Raw genomic sequence first — 20,348 nt, 5'->3', positions numbered from 1 at the left:
ATTCAAAGCTGGAGTGCTCAGATGGGAACTCTTGTTTATAGCAAGGACAAAGCGGGTGGAAAGATCCGTGACTATGCCGTCTGAACCAAAAACTACTGCTGATCCAAAACCTATCTGTGGTTTCCCATCCTGTATAAAATGGAAAGCTGCATGCAGTTTTAATTCCTCAGCAATTATAATTGTGTCTCACTATTATGGAAAGGGTGCATGCCCTTTCAAACTCTAGGCCGCGGATGGGGTGCCCGCCCCTTTAAGACGGCCGCAGGTGGGGTGCCTGCCCCTTTAATGCTCTCGGCCGCAGGTGGGGTGCCTGCCCCTTTAATGCTCTCGGCCGCGGATGGGGTGCCTGCCCCTTTAATGCTCTCGGCCGCGGATGGGGTGCCTGCCCCTTTAAGACGGCCGCAGGTGGGGTGCCTGCCCCTTTAAAGGCAGGCTCCGGTTTCGAGCCGTGACGTCCCAGCGGTGCTGCGCGCGCGCAGACGGTCGAGTCGCACTTGGCGCCCCGCAGCTCGGAGCGGGTGAGTTGGGGTAGCGGGTGTTGGGGTGAGAACGGTCGTTAGGGTGACGGACCACTGGATGATGACGATCGGCAGGGTGAAGGGTCATTGGGAAACGTCTGTTGGCAAGGTTGACGGGTCACCCGCACGATCGGGGGCGACGGTTGGCGCCTGCGCGCTGTCCGGCGCGGGGTTCCCGGGCTCGCTCGCTTCCGCCGCCCGGCGCTGTCCCCTCCGGCCTCCGCTTCCCTACCTCACCGACCCGGGAGCTCCCGCCCCCTCAGCCGCTGTTGCCCCGTCACGGGTGCATTGCCCAGAGCTTGTCCCATTCACTTTTCCCCGTGATCCCTCCTGGGTCTCCATTCACCTTTCCCCCAATATACCTTCTCCCTCCTTTCAGGACTCTACAGTCACTGATTTTCTCTTGGCTTCCGTTGATTGCTTCTTTCAAACATTGTTCCTATGTATATGTGCGCTTGTGCAGTTAACAGTAATAACTTCCTTTTCTCTGTCGATTCACTTCTGTTGTTGGGCTATCTGCTCTCCCACCCCATTCCTTCTACTTTCTCCTGAGCACTGATCTCCGTTGCCCTGCGTTCCTCTTTCCCTCGGATGTCCCACCAATTTTACCTTCCGTCCACCCTTCCTCCTCCTCATTCCCCAGATCTTCTGATTCCTCAGCCCTCTTGGATACCTTGCTGACCCTCCCCCCCAGCCTGGTCTCTGCTGCAGTTCAGCTCCCCTCCATCCAGATCCCCTGCCATTCTGCTCCCCAACTAAGTCTGCAGAGGACTCCCCCACCCACCCCACCACTCCCTAGACCATCTGCAGATTTCTCCCTCCCCTTTTGCCCACATTAGGATTCCTCACCACTGGATGTTTTTGCTCCTTTCTGAGGCTTGATCTCTCTGTGCTGTTGGGGAGGTGACGATTTGCTTCCTTTTGCCATTTTCATTGTTTGTAGTGCTGCTCTGTATGTGGCAGGCAGAACAAGAAAAAGGGCCAAGTGATCAGACGTGATCCTTTGCAGAGAAAGGGAGCAGGTCTTCGGAGAGGAAGATGAGGTGTTTGCAGTCACTGTTGCAGCCAGTTTTATTGTCTGAAATCTGTACTGGTTAGCTGTGCAGAGAGATTCTCAGACTTTGAAGTTGTAGGTGTCAGTTCAGCATTTTGATCCCAAAACTTGGAGTGAGTGCTATGCTACTGGCCCATTGGAGTTCAGGAGAACATAAGGCATAGGAACTGGATTTAGACCATCTGAGAGGGACTGTTTATTTTTCTCCATAGATACTGCCTGACCTGCTGAGTTCCTCCAGCACACTGTGATTATGCTGCAGTCTTAGTAATGATGTTTTGTTGACATAAGCCATGTACTGAGGTAAATATAGACACTGTCAGATAATGGTTCTGTTATTGCATTAAGCAGGTGATACAAGTATCATTCTTGCCACCGTGGGTACAAAATTGAATTATTCTGAAATAAAAACATTTGGGATCCTGAACGAGTTGTCACTATATCTTCCTGGAAAGGACCTGTGTATCCTTTACCAGATCTGACCCATTCTATCAATCACTCTTCACTTCCAATTTAAATTGTTGAGCAAAACACTGTTCTGATCACCATCCCCTCGGAGGTAATGAGCAATGGACACGGACTAATTTTCCCCATTCTCTGGGCATTCATTTTTAAAATGGATATTTCCACTGATAAGGGCTTGGGTGAATCTCCACAGCATGTCAAGATGGAAACAAAAACTGCTGGCCCATGTAAGATCATGAAACTCTTTGCTCTGTTTATCCCTTGGGATGCTCTGTGAATCCCAGTGAGTCAACTGATTTTTTTTTGAGTATTGGAACAGGAGTAGTTTTGATTTTTAAGGTCAGAAATATTTTGCACATCTGGTCCCAAGTTTTTCCCCTTGAAGTTGCTGGGAATTGTTTGGCCTCAGGTTACATCTTAGCCTTTTATTTCATGTGCTGCTGAAGTCCAATTACAGGCACACTCCCAGAAAGAATGCATCAGCGGGCAGCTCCACTGATTCAGTTCATTGTCTCACTGAGTCGCAGTTATAGATCTGCATTGCAGAGTTTTTAGCTGGGCTGCTCAATAGAAGTGTATGTACTTTGGCCCAGTGCATCGAGAGGGAGTTCATACTGCAGCAACATTCTGCTGCTACTTCTGGCAAACAGCAGAGGCAGCTAACAAAATTCCACGCGAGTCATGCAATACCATAATCTACAGTGAGCAGTGCAGTTTACCGAGCATCTTGCAGTAGAACATCATAAACATTGTGTCATGATGGGATTGCAGAGATAGTAATGAAAGGGCCAGAGTGAGTCACATTAGGCATAATTACAAGGTGCATCAGTGCTTATCAGTTTTAATTGAGGGATATAAACAGGCGGATAGTGAGGTGGAGCAAATGAGCCACATCGTTGTTGAATTCTCTAAGTGTTTGGAGCTGTTATTGTCCATCTGTTCCCAACACTATCCAAGGGTGAAGGTGGGGGAGGCAGGGCAACTGTGTCAATGATTCTGTTCCACTATGTGTTCAGGTACCTGGACAAACCACATCTAGGAAACAGGAATTCTGAACTCAAAACAAGAGGACATGATTTGAGAGTCAAGGGGCAAAGTTTAAGGGTAACATGAGGGGGATTTCTTTACTCAGTGGTAGCTGTGTGGAATGAGCTTCCAGTAGAAGTGGTAGAGGCAGGTTTGGTATTGTCATTTAAAGTAAAATTGGATAGGTATATGGACAGGAAAGGAATAGAGGGTTATGGGCTGAGTGCGGGACAGTGGGACTAGGTGAGTGTAAGTGTTGGCACGGATTAGAAGGGCCGAGATGGCCAGTTTCCGTGCTCTAATTGTTGTATGGTTATATAACTCAGCAGCGTAGATTCTGAATTCAATAACAATAACCCAGAGAAGCTGTCACAATGTCCTTCAGGGAAGGAACACTGCTTTTCTCTGTTGCATTTGGTGCTCTAGATGTGGCTTTCCCTATACCCATGAGGCCAAGCAGAAACTACACAACTGGTTTCTAAAGCTCTTATACTCTTGTCAGCAATGACCATCATGAGCTTGTGGCTGCATATCATTTAACACCCTTCTCATTGCCACACTGACCTGTCTGTCAGACTCTGAGCCAGAATTGTTATCATTGACACATTGTGAAATTTGTTGTTTTGCCCCAGAAGTGCAGTGCAATACATTTAAAAAAAATATATTTTAGATTAAAATAAGAAATAACAAATATAAATACATAGTGCAAAAAAAAGACCTGAATAGTGAGGTTCAGAAAATCTGATGGAGGAAGAAGCTGTTCCTAAATAATTGAGTGTGTGCCTTCAGGTTCCTGTACCTCCTCCCTGATGGTAGTAATGAGAAGCGGGCATGTCCTCAATGGTCATCGACTGTGTGTCGTATCTCGTGGCAATCATGGTCTCATGACCGTGACTGCTCTTGGAAAATTTTTCCCTCCCTCTTTCAGCTCTATCTGTCAGCTCTCCTTAATTTAGTTCCACCTATCACCTATGTGTCTCTCCTCTTCCCCCACCTGGTTCTGTCTGTGTAACTTTTTTCAACTGCCTCTCCCTCGCCATGAGATTCTACCTATCACCAGATGTTGGTAAGCTTCTGCCTCAATACTTGTCCCCAAATGACTCCATCTTGAAGAAAATGAACTTGTTTCAAGCCAAGAACTTTCAGTCAACTGTTCCCTCCAAAGATGCTGCCTGACCTGCTGAGTTCCTCCAGTAGAGAGTGAGTGAGTGAGTGTGTGTGTGTGTATCTGGTGACTTTTAATTGCCCTTTGAAGTGAAGCAATCGGTTGTACCAAATCTGTTGAAAGTTCCAGAAAGCCTTAGGATTTAGAAGAGAGATAAGGAAGAATTTCTTTAGCCACATGGTGGAGAATCTGTGAAATTCATTGTCCCAGATTGCTGTGGAAGCCAAGTGGAGCTTAATAGGTTCTTGTAAGTGTGTCAATGGGGTGGGGAGGGGGGGGAAGCAGGAGAATGGGATTGAGCGGGATAATAAATCAACTATGATGGAATAGCGGAGCAGACTCAGTGGGCCGAATGGCCTAATTCTGTTCCTATGTTTTATGGGTTAATAAATATAAGATTTTTACTCTTCCTTTTGTCCTCACCACCTGGTCCCTGGCTGGACAGGAACTGAACTTGGCTCCTGCAGAGAAGCCGTTACCTGCTTCTGTCTGTGGAGTTGTTTTGATGTTATACACTCATCTAAAATAGGCAAGAGCAAGCTGCTGCCCTGTTTATCACCTCTGTCCATTTGTTTAGTTCCATGACAGAAATGCTTAACGTGGATGGTTGACTCACCACCACAGCATGACCTTGTGGGAAGTCTGCATGTTCTGGGCAGTTAGCAACAAGCTACTCTATGTAGATAGAACTTAGAAACATTTGCAAATGTTACTCCTGTTGGTTCTGCCACCATTCACAAGGACTGGTGCGTGCCTGTTTTCTTTTATTTTTGAGATCTCTGTCAATGTCCTTGTGGTCGGAGAGCTGGAATTTCATGATCCGGATTGCCAGCCTTCAGAATGCAGCAATGCTCTCCTTGTATGTGTATTTTTTTTTTGAAGTCTATTTTTAGGAAGAATGAGATGTGAGAAAGAAAAAGCTAGTGCAGCAACTATTTTTGAAGTGTGATGTATCTTTAACCTCTTCCCCTCATGAAGGCAGCTGGATATCAGTGACTGACAATGAACTGCTGTGGTGGGTTATAGGGAACAGTCCTCTCACCTTGTGACATTGCTTTGGGACATTCCATAATGATCAGGTAATTGGCAATCACCGTGGCGGGTACCATTTTCAAAACAATCAGGGAAAGAATTACCAGGCACTTGGACAAGTGTGAATTGATAAGAGAAGGCAGGGTGGATTTATGAAGTGCAGACTGCATGTAAAAGAAGCAGATACAGTGTTAACACAGTGTTGGCAGTACAGAAATCTATAATACAGTAACCTGGCTTTTAACTTTTCAGGTGACCCAAATGGTTCACCCACATGACCCAAAAGTGATAGCAAGCTATTTTCTTAACATCCCATGACACAAGGGAAGAATGGATTGCACACCCATTCTGAAACTGCAGGTTGAAAAGATGCCAGGTAAATAAGGTTTGTCATCAGAACACAAGGAAAGTGTAACTCCCTGGGTCGCCTCAGGCTCGCTCAGCTCGTTCTTGTCTAGGGGGAGCAGCCTTCAGCCCCGCCAAACTGGGTAATCAGCTGGTGTGGATGCTGTGTGATGTCCCCGCCTCGCCAAAGAACAAACAGTACACCATATGCGATTAAATGAGTACAATTTATAAAGGTTACTATAACTAAGTGATTAATAACAATACAGTATATATGAAGAGAAAATTAAAGAAAAGGCGCCAAACTTATCAAAGTCCAAACCACTTCGTGCACAGCCGTTGGAGCTCAATTACTGAAGTCTTCTGGCCACCATTCGATCCCCTCCGGACTCCTCGACTCGCAGCTCAGGACCCTCCGAACTCCTCGACTCTCCAAACAGCTCAGGACCCTCCGAGTGGTCAACCAAGCACATCTAGCTTCATCCCCCCCCCTCCTCGGAGAATCTCCCGGCCTCGGACCCCCCTTTGGGGTCCGATCCTCGCCCAGCTTAGAGCATTGCGCCCTCTCTCTCGACCCCCTTGCGCTGATCTGCCCAAAAGCCCGTCAACAAAAGCTTACAGACTCAGAAGAAAGAACATTAATCCCTATTTGGTTTACAAAGGAATACCATTCTCGTTATCAGTAAATTAGCATTCCTGCGAGTTAACAAAAGGAAACCCTTTCCCAACAGTAACAAAAGAAAAAAAAGAAACCCCCTTTACACACTTCCTCCACCAAATAAAAGTCATGTCCTCATGACTACTAAATAACTCGCCACCTTTCCTGCCAACACACCGAAACCCAAGCACAAACAGTGATATCTCCTCCCCACACAGTAACCCTCACGCCCTGTTCCTCAGGCGCTACTTAGGCCAACTATCTGGGAGTTCCCTAACCCTTCTGAGGCCTCCGTACCCCCTCACCTAAACCCTTCAGGCTCGGACACAACTGAGGATACTTTGGGCCCACTACCAACTCCTCTCTCAACCTCTCACTCATGCCCCACACTGCACACAGCTAACCCTCCCCGCTACACCTGACTCAATGGGAGAAGGGCCAAAGGTCTCTTCCTCAATCGAGGGAAAGTCAGCAAAAGGCAGCATGTACCACACATCCAGCACATCATCCATCGAATCTGTATTCTTCCTCATTCCTGTGATTGGTAGCTGCTGTTTGATCTTCTCCAAACGGAAACACGTGGCCTGCACTGCTCCCGCAGTCTCTTCAGCCTCCTGTTCAGTATTCACTGCACTTCTCTCCAGCTTTTTCTTCCTCATGACTTCTTCCAGATCAACTTTCAGGTTTTGCACTTAATTTGAACTGTCGATGGTCATCTTCAGGTTCCCTTCAAGCTTCTGAGATTTGTCTGTAATTTCTTCACCTCTGCAAACTCCCCTCTCCGGGTTCTCAGTTTGCTATTACCCTCAGTCAGACAACTTCCTTCATTCTCTCCAACTTGTAAGTCTTCCGAATGGTTCCAGATCACTTTCTCCAGTCTCTCCGTCTTCATTTCAAACTTGATTCCGTAGAGACAGTCTCTCACAAGCTGCGACCTTCGCCAGCCCTGGCACGTGTCCCGAAAACACTTTAACTCGGTAGTTCTCAGCTGCTCCTGCAACGACCTCACTTCATATTCTCTTGAGGCAAATCCAAATACCAAGAGATCATCCACATACACCAAAACTCCAAACGCCTCCACATCCCCTATGGTCTTCCACCTGCCCCGCAGGAAGGTTGCAAGGGCTCCAGATATGCCCTGTGGCATCTTTTCGGACCCGAAGACTCCTAGGGAATTTATAACGGCCGTCTTCTCCTTGTTGGCCCCACTCATCGGGATCTGGCAACATCCACTCCTCAGATCCAGCACCTTAAACCACTTCACACCACTCAGACAGGCCATCTCCTCTCTGGCCCTCAGGGCCATATTCTGGTCACTGACAGTGCGCCTCTTCAACGCAATATAATCCATACACACGCTGCCTACATCTTCCACGGCTGTAGGGGCCAGTCGCCGCAACCTCTCTCTCTCCGAGGTGTCTTCAGCAGTCAACTCCCCTCCCTTGTGGTGTTTCGCAGCGTCCACGAAGAGGGTCTCACCCTCAGATACTTCCCCCAGGCCGTACCGCCACTGGCTCTTGTTTGAATTCGGTATCAGCCCAATGCTGCTACACACGTCCACACAAGCAGCTCGAAACCCTGGGTGCATCGACAATGCCTCCAAACAGCGCTCACCCGCCTCCTCCGGGCAGGCTCCCAAGCGCACCAGCAGGATTTTGGTTCTCTCTAGAACAGAAACGCTGCCCGTCTCAACAGGGTCCGGACACATCAGCATTAACGATTCATGAACCTCAGTCTCCTCCACATTTGCCTCTAAGAACTCCATTTTCACTGACCAACAACCGTTGTCTGGATAATCACTGGCACTGGTACCCCGAATCTCCAGTGTCCTTAATGTCGTCAAGGGTAAATGCTTCCAACAACGGTTATGAAACAAACTGTACAGCAACTTCACCGGCGCCCCGGTGCCGAGGATGGCTTTAACTTGACTTCCATCCATCCGTAACAACACCTGTGCGCATGGCCCCTCTAAGCCTTCAGGAATAGGGTCTGTTCCTTTCGGGAGTTCCTTGGTACATTGCTGGGAACGTGCTCCCCCAGAGACCCCAAGCTGTTCCCCCACTGGGCCTCTTCTAAGTTTCCCGACACCTCTCGAATCAACGGAACAACCGATCCCCTTGACAGATCCCCTTGGCACCACAAGCAATTTATCTGCCCCCCTAGGCAAAAAGGGATACCCTAACAACTTCCCACCAATCTCCTGCCACAGATATAATAAGCCCCACAGCTGCGGCATTTGACTTCCAGTCGAACCACACGCATTTTCCCACACTTTCCCAGAACTGGCAGCGGTCACTTCGAGGTAATTGCGCCTGACAGTTCTAACAAAGTCACCAGCCCGCCTACTCAAACTTTCAACCCGTCCCTGTCGCTTTTCCTCAGCCAAGCACTGCCACTCACCCAACAACTGAGGGGTCCGCTCCGCCCACGCCTCCGCCCCTTTAGGGCTGGACATTATTCCAACAACCGGGCGGAGCTCACCACTGTTGAAACATCCCAACCTGTCACTCCTCACTCTCCAAACAGTAGTCAGCCCATGGTCCCACCACCATTTCGTCAGCCAACAGCAACCACCCCACCCAACACACACGCAGTGATAACCAGCAATCGCACACCCACAAAGGCACACCAGCTCTTCGCCGCAGACACAATTTAAAGAGGGTGATCACACAGCTTCCACAGAAATCAACCCCGGACAAGCATCCCACAATGTAACTCCCTGGGTCGCCTCAGGCTCGCTCAGCTCGTTCTTGTCTAGGGGGAGCAGCCTTCAGCCCCGCCAAACTGGGTAATCAGCTGGTGTGGATGCTGTGTGATGTCCCCGCCTCGCCAAAGAACAAACAGTACACCATATGCGATTAAATGAGTACAATTTATAAAGGTTACTATAACTAAGTGATTAATAACAATACAGTATATATGAAGAGAAAATTAAAGAAAAGGCGCCAAACTTATCAAAGTCCAAACCACTTCGTGCACAGCCGTTGGAGCTCAATTACTGAAGTCTTCTGGCCACCATTCGATCCCCTCCGGACTCCTCGACTCGCAGCTCAGGACCCTCCGAACTCCTCGACTCTCCAAACAGCTCAGGACCCTCCGAGTGGTCAACCAAGCACATCTAGCTTCATCCCCCCCCTCCTCGGAGAATCTCCCGGCCTCGGACCCCCCCTTTGGGGTCCGATCCTCGCCCAGCTTAGAGCATTGCGCCCTCTCTCTCGACCCCCTCGCGCTGATCTGCCCAAAAGCCCGTCAACAAAAGCTTACAGACTCAGAAGAAAGAACATTAATCCCTATTTGGTTTACAAAGGAATACCATTCTCGTTATCAGTAAATTAGCATTCCTGCGAGTTAACAAAAGGAAACCCTTTCCCAACAGTAACAAAAAGAAAAAAAAGAAACCCCCTTTACAAAAGTCTGCAGATGCTTTCTCCAAACAAATTCCCAGCACTTTCCTTCACTCCCTCCCATCTCCCAGTTTCACCTATCACCTGCCATCTTGTATTTCTCTTCCCCCCACCCCTTTTTATTCTGACTTCTCCCCTTCCTTTCCAGTCCTGAAGAAGGGCATTGGCCCGAAACGTCGACAGTTTATTCATTTCCATAGATGCTGCCTGACGTGTTTAGCGCCCTCAGCATTTTGACCTTTTAAGTTCTCCCAGCTTTTTGTGTGTGTTCCTAGGGCTTGTCGACAAGACCTGGAGCTGTGGAACAGAGTGGCCTCAATGACCTAGATAGAAAACTGGCCATGTAACAAAAGGGCAGGGTAGTAATGAGAGAGGCTATTTTTTTATTGGGCTGGGGGAAGGGTTCTGCTCTTGGGGTTGGTTACACCTCTGTGCTTTTCTCAGTGCTCGTTAACAGGAAACAGTATCCAATTCTGATAATAATATGCATCTATTTCACTGGAAGGTTTGTAGTGGAGTTGTGTGACTTTCTGAAATACTGCAGAGAAAAGGTTTTCAATGTTATGAGTTAGAGAGTTGTATGGCACAGAAACAAGCCCTTTGGGAAATACTGTCCCTGCCAACCTTCTTGCCTGCTTACATGAATCCTAATTGCCCTTATTAAGAACATTTGCTTTTGTGCCCTTTCTATTATAAATATTGTCTGTCTTAATATATCTTAAATGAAGTAATTTCATTTGATTCCATCAATTCCTCTGGCAGATACCATCCAAACTCTTGTGTATGTTAAAAAAATTTCCAATCCCCTCTAAAACTCCTTCCCCTCACCATAAGCCTATGTCCTCTTGATTTTGTTGCCCTTACTGTGGGAGGAAGATTTTATTACTATTTGTCCTATCTACCTCCTTTATTTCTACAGCTGGAAACCAGGGAAGAGGGACTAGCTGGATTGTTGCCACAAAGGGCCAGTATGGAGTTAACAGGCTGAAGGGCTTGATGCTGGGTGATTGTGAACTCAGCCTGCTGCTCTCCCCAATACAGGGGCACAAAGTCTATTATAATCAGTTGCTGTTGTTCCACAGATTGTTGGGGTTTGAACTGGGTGCAGTAAAAGTTTGTTGATCTCAGTTGCTTTTTCTTTTAAACAGGGAAAAACATTTGGTTTTCCAATTGCTATTGGGTGGCTCTGATAACTTTAATCCTGTGACCAAGCGAACACGTTTTCAGGAGATTTCTGGATCAGGACATCGCTTCTGAGGCTGCCTATACTTTGCTTTTCAGTGTTACAGCTTTTATCTGTCTGCACATAAAAATAAAACATAAAAACAGGTACGACAAAACCTCTCCTGTGTATTGTAGTTCCTCATGTGTGGAACTTGTGCTGCCACTGCTCTCTCAGTCTTTGATGGAACATAACTGAACCTTTGTTTCTAACCTGTGTTGATTCAGTACCTTCGCAATGTTTGTTGATGGGTATCAGAAATATTGAGCAATTATAATCTTAGTTTGATATGATACTGTTTCTGTGTTACAGGATTTTACAACCCATGAACTATGCTCTCTAAATCAACTTCCAATTAGCATTTTCAAACAACTTTAGATTTGGCTCAACGGGATCATGGTTTCACAACCTTCCCCCAGTAATGGATGGCACAGGCACCACTGATGCAGTGCATTTGGGAATGTGCAGGAGGCCAAGATCAGGGCAATGGCCGTCTAGTGAATGAATGTGTCTCCTGGTTTATTCAGCTTCTACTTAAATCCATTCACTGTGACAGTGAGTTCCATATTCTCACCATACCTCAATGTTTTCCTGAATTCATGACTTGATTTTATTTTTTAACACCTATAACATTTATAAACTTTGATCTCAGCTTTCCCTGTTGTAGCAAGTTTCTTCCCACTTTGCTTATCCAAAACCATTCATAATGATAAAGGTGTGTTTTCCTTTCTGCCTAGCATTCTCTCTATAGAATAAAATCTGGATTTGGAGCACTACAGCACAGAAACAGGTCCTTTAGCTGTGCTGAATTATTACTCTGCTTAGTCCCATACACCTCCATCAATGTATTTAACCTAATTTCTCTTAAATGTTGCCATCGAACCTACATCCTCCACTTCTATGGTAGGGGATGTTCATCCTATCTGACCTTTCAGCCCATCTACACTAATCTTGTTTGTTCATACGAGGTCTGATTCTTTCTGTGCCTTGCCTGCCTAAATGTCATTTAAATGTAGTGATTGTAACTGCTTCCACCACCTCTGACAGCAAGTTCTAGGTATCAGTCACTCTGTAGAAATGAAAAAGCAAACTTATCTCTTAAATCACCTTTAAAACTTCTTCCTCTCACCTTAAACCGTGCCGCCTTGTTTTAGATATGCCTACCATGGGAGAAGGATTCTATCTATCCTATCTCAGCCTTTTAGATAACACCCCCCCCCCCTCAACCTCCAAGATGAATAAACCTAGTCTATCCAATCTCTTTCCCACAACTAAAGTCCTCTAATCCAGGCAACGCCCTGGGGAATCTCCTCTGCCACTTTCTCCAGTATAAACTCATCCTTCCTATGGTGAGGTGACGAGAACCAATATCTTAGTAAGTTGAATGTAGCCTTCCAGTCATTTATATTCTTTGCAGCTGAATGCAATTGTTTACTGTTGTTCTGAATGAACTGATCTTTGGTTGGTGTGATTCCGTTGGCACCAGCTATATTGCGGAGCTTATTGACCAGAAGTAAATGTTAGTATGTCTGACCATAGAAACCATAGCAGTCCAGTCTGACTCTTTCCATCGGATGGTTCCCATGGCCTTGGCTTTTTTTTTTAACACCACAGCAATTTCTGCAGCTAATGTCAGCAAATTCTTGGCTTAAGCTGTTGCAGCTGGGAAGGTAGATATCCAGTCAGCCTTGTCTATAATGAATCGGTACGGTACAGGTCCCAATTCTCTTGGTTTGCCAATCCTGCCCAAGTTTAGACATTGAATGGTATAGACGGCTTTGATTTTCTGTTGAGCAGTAGGTCAGAGGTGTCTCCCTAATGCCATCCTGATGTTGATCATCCAAATTGGCCTCTAAATGTGGAGTCAGATGATGTGAATTCCAAGCTGGGCGCATCAGTGAACAACTAATCTTTAATCCACACGATTGGGTAAGCACCTAGAATCAGATCTAAGGAGTTAACTAACTCGCAATGGGTGAAACCTCTGGGCTTTATTACCCCCTGACCTTTGTTCCATACGAGATTGACTTGGGTGTTTAAGGGTGAGAGTGTAGCCTCACGTTCAAAGGCTCACTCTCAAACATTCTTTACAACTCATGTTCTCAGTATTTTTATTGACACAGTTTGTCTTCGTGTTTGGTTGTTTGTCAGTCTTTGTTTATCTGTAGCTTTTTGTAAAATTCTATTGTTTCTTTTTTCCCCTGTGAATGCCTGCAAGAAAATGAATCTCAAGGTAATACATGGTAATCACATAAATTATAGTAATTAAATAAAGATTGATGTGCTTGGGCATGGTGATTTCTGCAGTAAATGTAACTTGCTGAACTTCAGCTGAGGTAAGGATTTCTGTCAGCATGAGAGCAGCTGGGCTGAGAATGTAGTATCATGGTACAAGGGGGCATTCAAGTTGTGTGATTGTGGTGATAGGGAGTGGAAAATGATAGGGGTCAGAGACTGTTCTCTGCAGCTAATACGAATCCCAGCGGATGCATTGTCTGTGGTTTACCAGTTTGAGAGTGCCAGGGGCAGAAGTGAATGTAGTTGCCATTACTATGGAGAAGGTGCTCAGGAAGCTGAACAGTCTGAAGATGGGTAAGATCAAGCCGTACAAAAAAGCCGGATGAACTCAGCAGGTCGGGCAGCATCTGTTGAAAGGAGCAGTCAATGTTTCGGGTTGAGACCCTTCGTCAGGACTAAAGAAGGAGGGGGCAGAGGCCCTATAAAGAAGGTGGGGGGGAGGGTGGAAAACCAATCAGAGGAAAGATCAAGAGGTGGGGGAAGGGAAGCATCTACCGTCTGGGTAGTCTCCAGCCCCTTGGTATGAACATCAAATTCTCCAACTTCTGGTAATTCCCTCCCTCTCCCTTCCCCCATCCCAACTTCACTCTTGTCTCCTCTTCTAGCTGCCTATCACCTCTCATGATTCTGCCTTCTTCTACTACCCATAGTGCTTTCCCCTTAGATTCCTTCTTCATCTCTCCTGCCTATCCCCTCCCCCACCCCTTGATCTTTCCTCTGATTGGTTTTCCACCCTCCCCCCACCTTCTTTATAGGGCCTCTGCCCCCTCCTTCTTTAGTCCTGATGAATGTTGACTGCTCCTTTCAACGGATGCTGCCTGACCTGCTGAGTTCATCCAGCTTTTTTGTACGTCTTGGTTTGACCACAGCATCTGCAGTGCACTTTGTGTTTACTGAAGATAGGCAAGTTACCTGGACCAGATGGACTACACCCTAGGCAGTGTTTCTGTTCCACTGACGGGAAGCGATCACAATTGAAAATAAAGTGGAAATAATAAAGCGTTTGGAAAGAGGTGAAATATTATCGGTCATTGGAAAAGCGTTAAGCTACAGTTGGTCAACGATCAGAACAATTTTAAAGGATAAAGTGAGAATAATGGAGTTTGTGAAAGGCCCTGCCCTGATGAAAGCTGCAATTATTACTAAGCAATGCAGTGGCTTAATTATTGGAATACATACATTTAAGCGTTTTATATGCATAGAAAGGTAAAATATATACTATATACTAAGACAAACATTTGACTAACTGATGCTAAATAATACTGGATGTTCTTGTTTTGACTTGCGTATAAATCCGACTTACAAACGAACGCAGGAACGGAACTCGTTCGTAACCCGGGGGCTGCCTGTATATTTAATTGCATAATGGTGCTGATGCTTTGCAATAGTTCAACTAAGTTAAAAATATTTTGTTGATGATTTTCATTTGTACTTGGTGTCTGAGGCTTCTCGCTTAAGTGTCCAACAATAATTTGCCAGCATTGATGGATTCCAGTTGCCCTGGTATCTTTTCTCCATGACTGCAATGTCCTGGTGAAACCTTATACCATGCTTGTCACTAACAGCACCAAGATCTGTATGGAAGAAATCTAAATGGGAATGCAGAAAATGAATCTTTAGTGACATGTTGCATTTCATGGTTTTATGTTTGAAGCATGCTTTCAACCAGCTGCATGTAGTTTGGTGCTCTGTAGATGCTGAGGAAAAATTTAATCAACTTCCTTGAATGCCTTCCATGTGATTTTCTCTGGTCCCACTAGAAATTCTTCAAATTGCCTGTCATTGATAACCTGTTTGATTTGTGGACCAACAAAATTGCTTTCCTTAATCTTGGCATTAGTTATTCTGGGAAGCATCTGTTTCAAATATCAAAATCCTTCATAGAAATTTTTGTGCTTGGTGATAGCAAATTCCATCCTTACAGTCCTGAAAATGGTAATTATTACTAACCTGTCCTGCCATGCAGCAGCCACGCCACCTAAGCATGTCCAAGCATGCCTGGACAAGATAGGAAACTTTCCAGTTTACATTGTAGGCAACATTTTAATTGACTTGAATTATGAATTGAAATAATAAACATAAGTTTATTTAAAAAATGGTGCGTGATAGAGAAATTTCATGCTGACTTTCATGATCAGTAGCCCAAAATTCATGAGATACACCTAAAGGTATTCAGGAAGCAAATTCTTTGTTGTCCAGTGTTACCTGTTGGTGAATGTTCCAGTCCCTAAAACTAAGCTGATGACTAGCCTTTCGGCCTGAGGCTATTGGGTGATAAGCCATTTCTGCTCTTCCCCATCTCTTTAGATCACTGAAACCAACATGTCTTCCTGGAGTGAGAAGCTGAATGATGACCCACCAGGAACTATGGATGGGAGTGCTATGAAGAAATATCGTCGCGAGGCTTACCACCGGTATGTAGTTGTGTGCTCTTCTGGTCAGGGGAGGGCCCTCAATGGAAGTATGGGAAAATGGGGAGCTCCATTGAGAAATCATATTCAATCCTGACCTCTTTGTGGAGTTTGCATGTTCACCCTGCGACTTTGGGGGTTTCCTCTGGATGCTTCAGTTTCCTTGCTAATTCCAGAGCTGCTCAGTTGGTGGGCTAATTGCTTTCTGAAATTCCCCTAGCATATTGGCTAGGGGCAGAATTTAGGAGAAGTTGATATGGGTGTGTGGAGAATAAGATGAATGAGTGTAAAATGGACCCTGGGGTGGAGGGTGCTGAAGGGTCAGTTTTGCTGCTACCTGACTGCATTGGGCTTTCTGTGTTGGTGTGCAAGGATGGAGCAGATGCAGTTCAGGTGTGTGCTGTATTTAATGGCAAGGAGTTAGGATCTGATGTTTCATGGCAAAAGCAGCCATCTGAGAGGTTGGAGTCACTGAAAGGGTCCTGCATTGAAGAGTTGCATGTTTAAAAATTATTGGGCTAAGCCAGCCCAGTTGAAAGGCCAGTCCTTTACCTCTACTTAGGTTTTGGGCTTCACGTCAACCTACTGGGGAAATATGCATGTTATAATGGTTTTCCATGTAACAGAAAAGCCATAATGCCTCAGTCCATTTGTGCCTAACTCTGTTACCCAAGATGAATGGGAAGATGGTCAACCTAAGCAGGACACTGGCAGCTTCCAAAGGACCTGGAGCACGGGTATCAATAGAAGGTTTGTTTCTGGTGCAACATTTGGTGATGTGGCCGGCTGTGCAGTTTCAATGTGACTGACTGATACAAGTTGCTGGAAAGTGTGTACTGTAGGTTCTTGTGGAGTTCAACTCACATCCATCACTATAGGTTGAATAAGACAATTTGTTTCAGACAGAGATCAGTACCTGTTAGCTAGAACATGGCACAGGTCCTTTGACCAGTCATGTCTGCAGCAAGCTCCCCATATAAGCTATCCTTCTGTCTGCACACTAACCCCTCCATTTCCTGCCCATTCACGAATCTTTCTCTATGCTTCTTAAGTGTTGCTGTCATATCTGGTTCTGCCACTTTCCACTTACCCTACGTTCCAGACATCTAAGACTTCGCCACATTATTTACAAAAAACTTAACTCACAAATCTCTTTAGTGTTTTCCTCTCTCATCTTAAACCTTTGAACTCTAGTATTTGATATTTCCACCCTGGCAACAGAACTCTTTTGATTATCTACCTTGTCATAGTTCTGTATACTTCAACCAGATCATCCCTCAGCTTCTCAATCCAATCTAGTTTTGTTCAACCTCTTTATGGTTGATACTCTCCAATCCAGGCAATATTCTAGTGAACCTCTTCTAGCCTCTCCAAAACCACAATATTCTTAATGTGGCCAAAGTTCAACACAACTGTAGCCTGACTTTCCAACCTTTATACTCAATGCCCTGGCTAATGAAAACAAGTTATAACTTATCCACTTGTGTTTCCAAATTCATCTGCAGATGGTGGATATGCATTTAAAGTATGTGATTAAATGATTGAAGGGCATTGGAAAAAAGCATTTCCACTCATATTGGACATCAGGGTGCCTTTGCATTGTGTTTGAAAATCAAGGGAGTACGGATTTGAGTGTTGTACAGGTGTTTGGGCTGAGAGCTGGGCTGTGAGATGCCAGAATTGAAAGTCTCGGTGACCATGGGCCAAATAGCCACCTGTGTGTTGTAAATTTCCATGATTTTATGGTTTCTGGTCCCTGCTGTGTACCAGGCAACAGGAAACCCACAGTGGTTCCAATCTTCAGCACTGAAACCCACAGTGGTTCCAATCTTCCAGTGAATTAAAAACAGTAATTGTTGGGGTTGCTCAGATTTGGCAACGTCTGTAGAGAGAAGCAGAGTTAGTGGGAGATCATTGAATTTCTCCACGGATGCTGTGTGATCTGCTGGGTATTTTGAACATTGACTTTTATTTTGGATGTTAAGCATCTGCATTTTCTCTGGTCCTTTAGTGCTCGCTCGGTGCTTGGTTTAATGAACCATGCCAGATTAGTGCTGGAAAGTGTTCTTGGTTGGAGTTGGTGTCAGAGAGAACTTTGTTGCTGGAAATCCCTTCACAGTACACTGGTTTCTGCTTTCTTGGATTTTTATTAAGAATTCATTCTCACGGCCTCATCCTCTCATTTCAGGAGCACATCAGGTCATCCTTCACTCCATTATATGTTTTCTCCAATGTACATGGTAGTGTTTCACAGCCTCCTGTGAGCCTGTGGATACAGGACCTTTGTCAGACTGCACATTAACCTGAACCCATTCCAGCTCTCCGAGTGCTGCAGTTCACTTGTTCTCATTGCTAGCCACTTCCTGCCCAGCAAGCTGCTAACTTCTGCATTATGCATGTGAGGAATTGAGGATATTAAAAAAATCATTTTGAACCTATGTAACCTCTGGCTAAAAGAATAATTGGAATAGGAATTTTTGAACTGAAGTAAATGGTCTTCAGCAGTTAGCTAAAAGAAACTGGCTTATACTAGTTCTCTCGTAACTTGCAGAGAGGCATTGAGAATCTGATAAATTGTACATTGTATCCTCGTTTGAGTGGGGGACTCACCGATAATGATTGGAATGAATACCATCTGTAATTAAGTCAGAACCTAGCAAAGGGAATAACTGATGAGGACTGGACAGCACATCCATCTGTAATTAAACCTTGATTTAGTGGACTCTCTTATCTGTAACTAAGTTTTGCACCAACAGACTTGGTGGGCTTACCAGTTCTAATGATATCTTGCAACTGTAATGTATGGAGCTTACTATGTATAAATATATGACTGTAACCAGAGAAAAGGAGCCCACTTGTTGGATCGTGGCAGAACTTGCGTGCCTTTCCTTCGACAAATGGGTCTCAAACTCCTGCAGGAGGGTGTGCAATAAACTGTTGTAACTGTAAGAAGCTGGTCTCCCAAGTTTTATTCGGATTCGACTTTAACGTCATGAACAGGATCCCAATATAGGGAGTGACAAGCAGACGGGCTGTGTAAGTGGCTGAACCACTCTGGGGACTGTGGAGACTGACTGGGCACCCAATAGGTATTTTACCTTCTGTCGCTCTCCGCTAGTTCCTTTGGAGGCACGGTCCCTCGCCCAAGGCTGATTGCATAACCTTGACGGTATTGGGAAAGAATCTGCTGGGAGATGAGTATAAGGTAAGCAAATTTTATTAATTGAGCAGGAGGCTGTACCGGGTAAATTTTACTAATTGGGCAGGAGGCAGACATGCTGGGTAAATTTATCAATTGAGCAGGAGGCTTTGTGCTGGGTAAATTACTTAAGAGAACATGGGTCAATTGCAGTCGATTGATACGAGTGGGCCAGGAATAGCCTTACACAATATGTGTGAGAGTTTTCCAGACAAGGAAAAAGATTTGCGAATGCTGAGTGCAGTGCTGAATAAGAAACTGGAAACAAAATGTGGCTCCTGAGGGAGGAACCTAGGATATAACCTCATGAGAACAAGCAGTAAATTTGATATGGAAAAAGAACTGTGGAAAGAAGTGGAAATTGTTGAAAAGGGAATGGAAGGAAAAGGCAGATGTAAAGTGGAATGGTATATTATTAGCAAATTGGAGGAATGATGCATGTGACAAAGGGATAGAGGTATGTACTGAGAAGGAACGCCAAAATGTTGGGAGACACTAAAGATGGAGTGTGAATGGGCACCAAAAACGAAAGCAGGAAAAGTAACGTAAGCAAACTTAGGCTGACCTAGGTAGGAGAGAAGGGCAGGAATATCAATCTAGAGTTCGAACAGATAGGGAAACAAAGGATCCCGAATCCATGTCTGGCATACCGACCCTGTTTGAGGTCAAGACAGAAAGGAAGGACTCCACAAGGAGACCGAGGGAAGAAGAGGACCCCAGAGACATTTGTGTGGGGGGCAGTAAAGACATACCCTGAGACAGATGGGGAGTCAGGCGAGGAGGAGAGCCAGGGCAGGTGGGAAGAAGGAGGAAGAATGATGCCATCGTTAGTTAAAGGATCAGGACAAGTGCAGTATATCCCTTGGGGATCCCAGGACCTAGAAGGGCTGAAAAACACTCTGCACAATCTACATGAAGGAGCAGGGAAATGGATTAGAGCCTTTGAAGAAGAAACGGCGGGACGATTATTGGCTATGGGAGATTTGAAGGCACTATCGATAAGGTTGATGGGAACCTCCAAATTTAACAAACTAATGGAAATGGCTGGCATAATAAATTCGAACGACCCGAGAACTGATGGAGACGGGTTTGACAGAGTGAGGCAGAGGGTATGGCAGATCCTCAGGAAGCTTTATCCACCCAAAGTGGACCCCAAAGCCTTAAAGGGGGACCCACTGGGAGACACTGAAAACCCAGCAGCCTACATAAAAAACCAGTTGAAAAGGTGGAGACTGGAGACTGAGCAAGAGGTGGAAAATAGCTTATTTATCACCACACTGTTCCGACATAGCATTTTGGATGCAATGCCTCTGCAAGTAAAATCCAAACTGGAGGAAGTGGTTGGGCTGACGTCAATGACCCCACAAGAATTTAGAGACCACGTAGTCCATGCAGTTGAGAAATACCGGAAAGACAAACGAAGATTGGCTGAGCAGCAGGAAGAGGTGAAAAGAAAGTTAATACAAATGCAGCTCGAAGAACTCAAGGAAAAAGAGAAAAGCAAAAAGATGCTGCCAGCAAACACCGGTCCGAGTACAGCCATCGAACTGG

At 45.5% G+C, this 20,348-nt stretch overlaps 1 protein-coding gene across 7 annotated transcripts in view; it reads left to right on the top strand.

Annotated features, from left to right (window-relative positions):
- Window positions 1-384: 384 nt before the first annotated feature.
- nt5c2a (5'-nucleotidase, cytosolic IIa) overlaps window positions 385-20,348 on the top strand; it is a 73,035-nt gene continuing 53,071 nt past the window's right edge. The window contains exons 1-3 of one of the 7 annotated variants that reach the window (XM_059947234.1): window positions 385-518; window positions 10,816-10,996; window positions 15,495-15,601. In XM_059947234.1, the coding sequence (XP_059803217.1) occupies window positions 15,510-15,601 (92 nt within the window). In that variant the 5' untranslated portion in view covers window positions 385-518; window positions 10,816-10,996; window positions 15,495-15,509. Of the gene's footprint in view, window positions 519-610; window positions 628-1,805; window positions 1,876-10,815; window positions 10,997-15,494; window positions 15,602-20,348 lie in introns of those variants that run through there. The other 6 variants (XM_059947229.1, XM_059947231.1, XM_059947230.1 and 3 more) reach the window with 6 other exon arrangements.

The sequence above is a fragment of the Hypanus sabinus genome, chromosome 22, assembly GCF_030144855.1.
Source record: "Hypanus sabinus isolate sHypSab1 chromosome 22, sHypSab1.hap1, whole genome shotgun sequence".
Taxonomy (NCBI): domain Eukaryota; kingdom Metazoa; phylum Chordata; class Chondrichthyes; order Myliobatiformes; family Dasyatidae; genus Hypanus; species Hypanus sabinus.
Note: the sequence above shows the minus strand (reverse complement) of the source record. Positions and strands in the feature narration are given on the sequence as shown.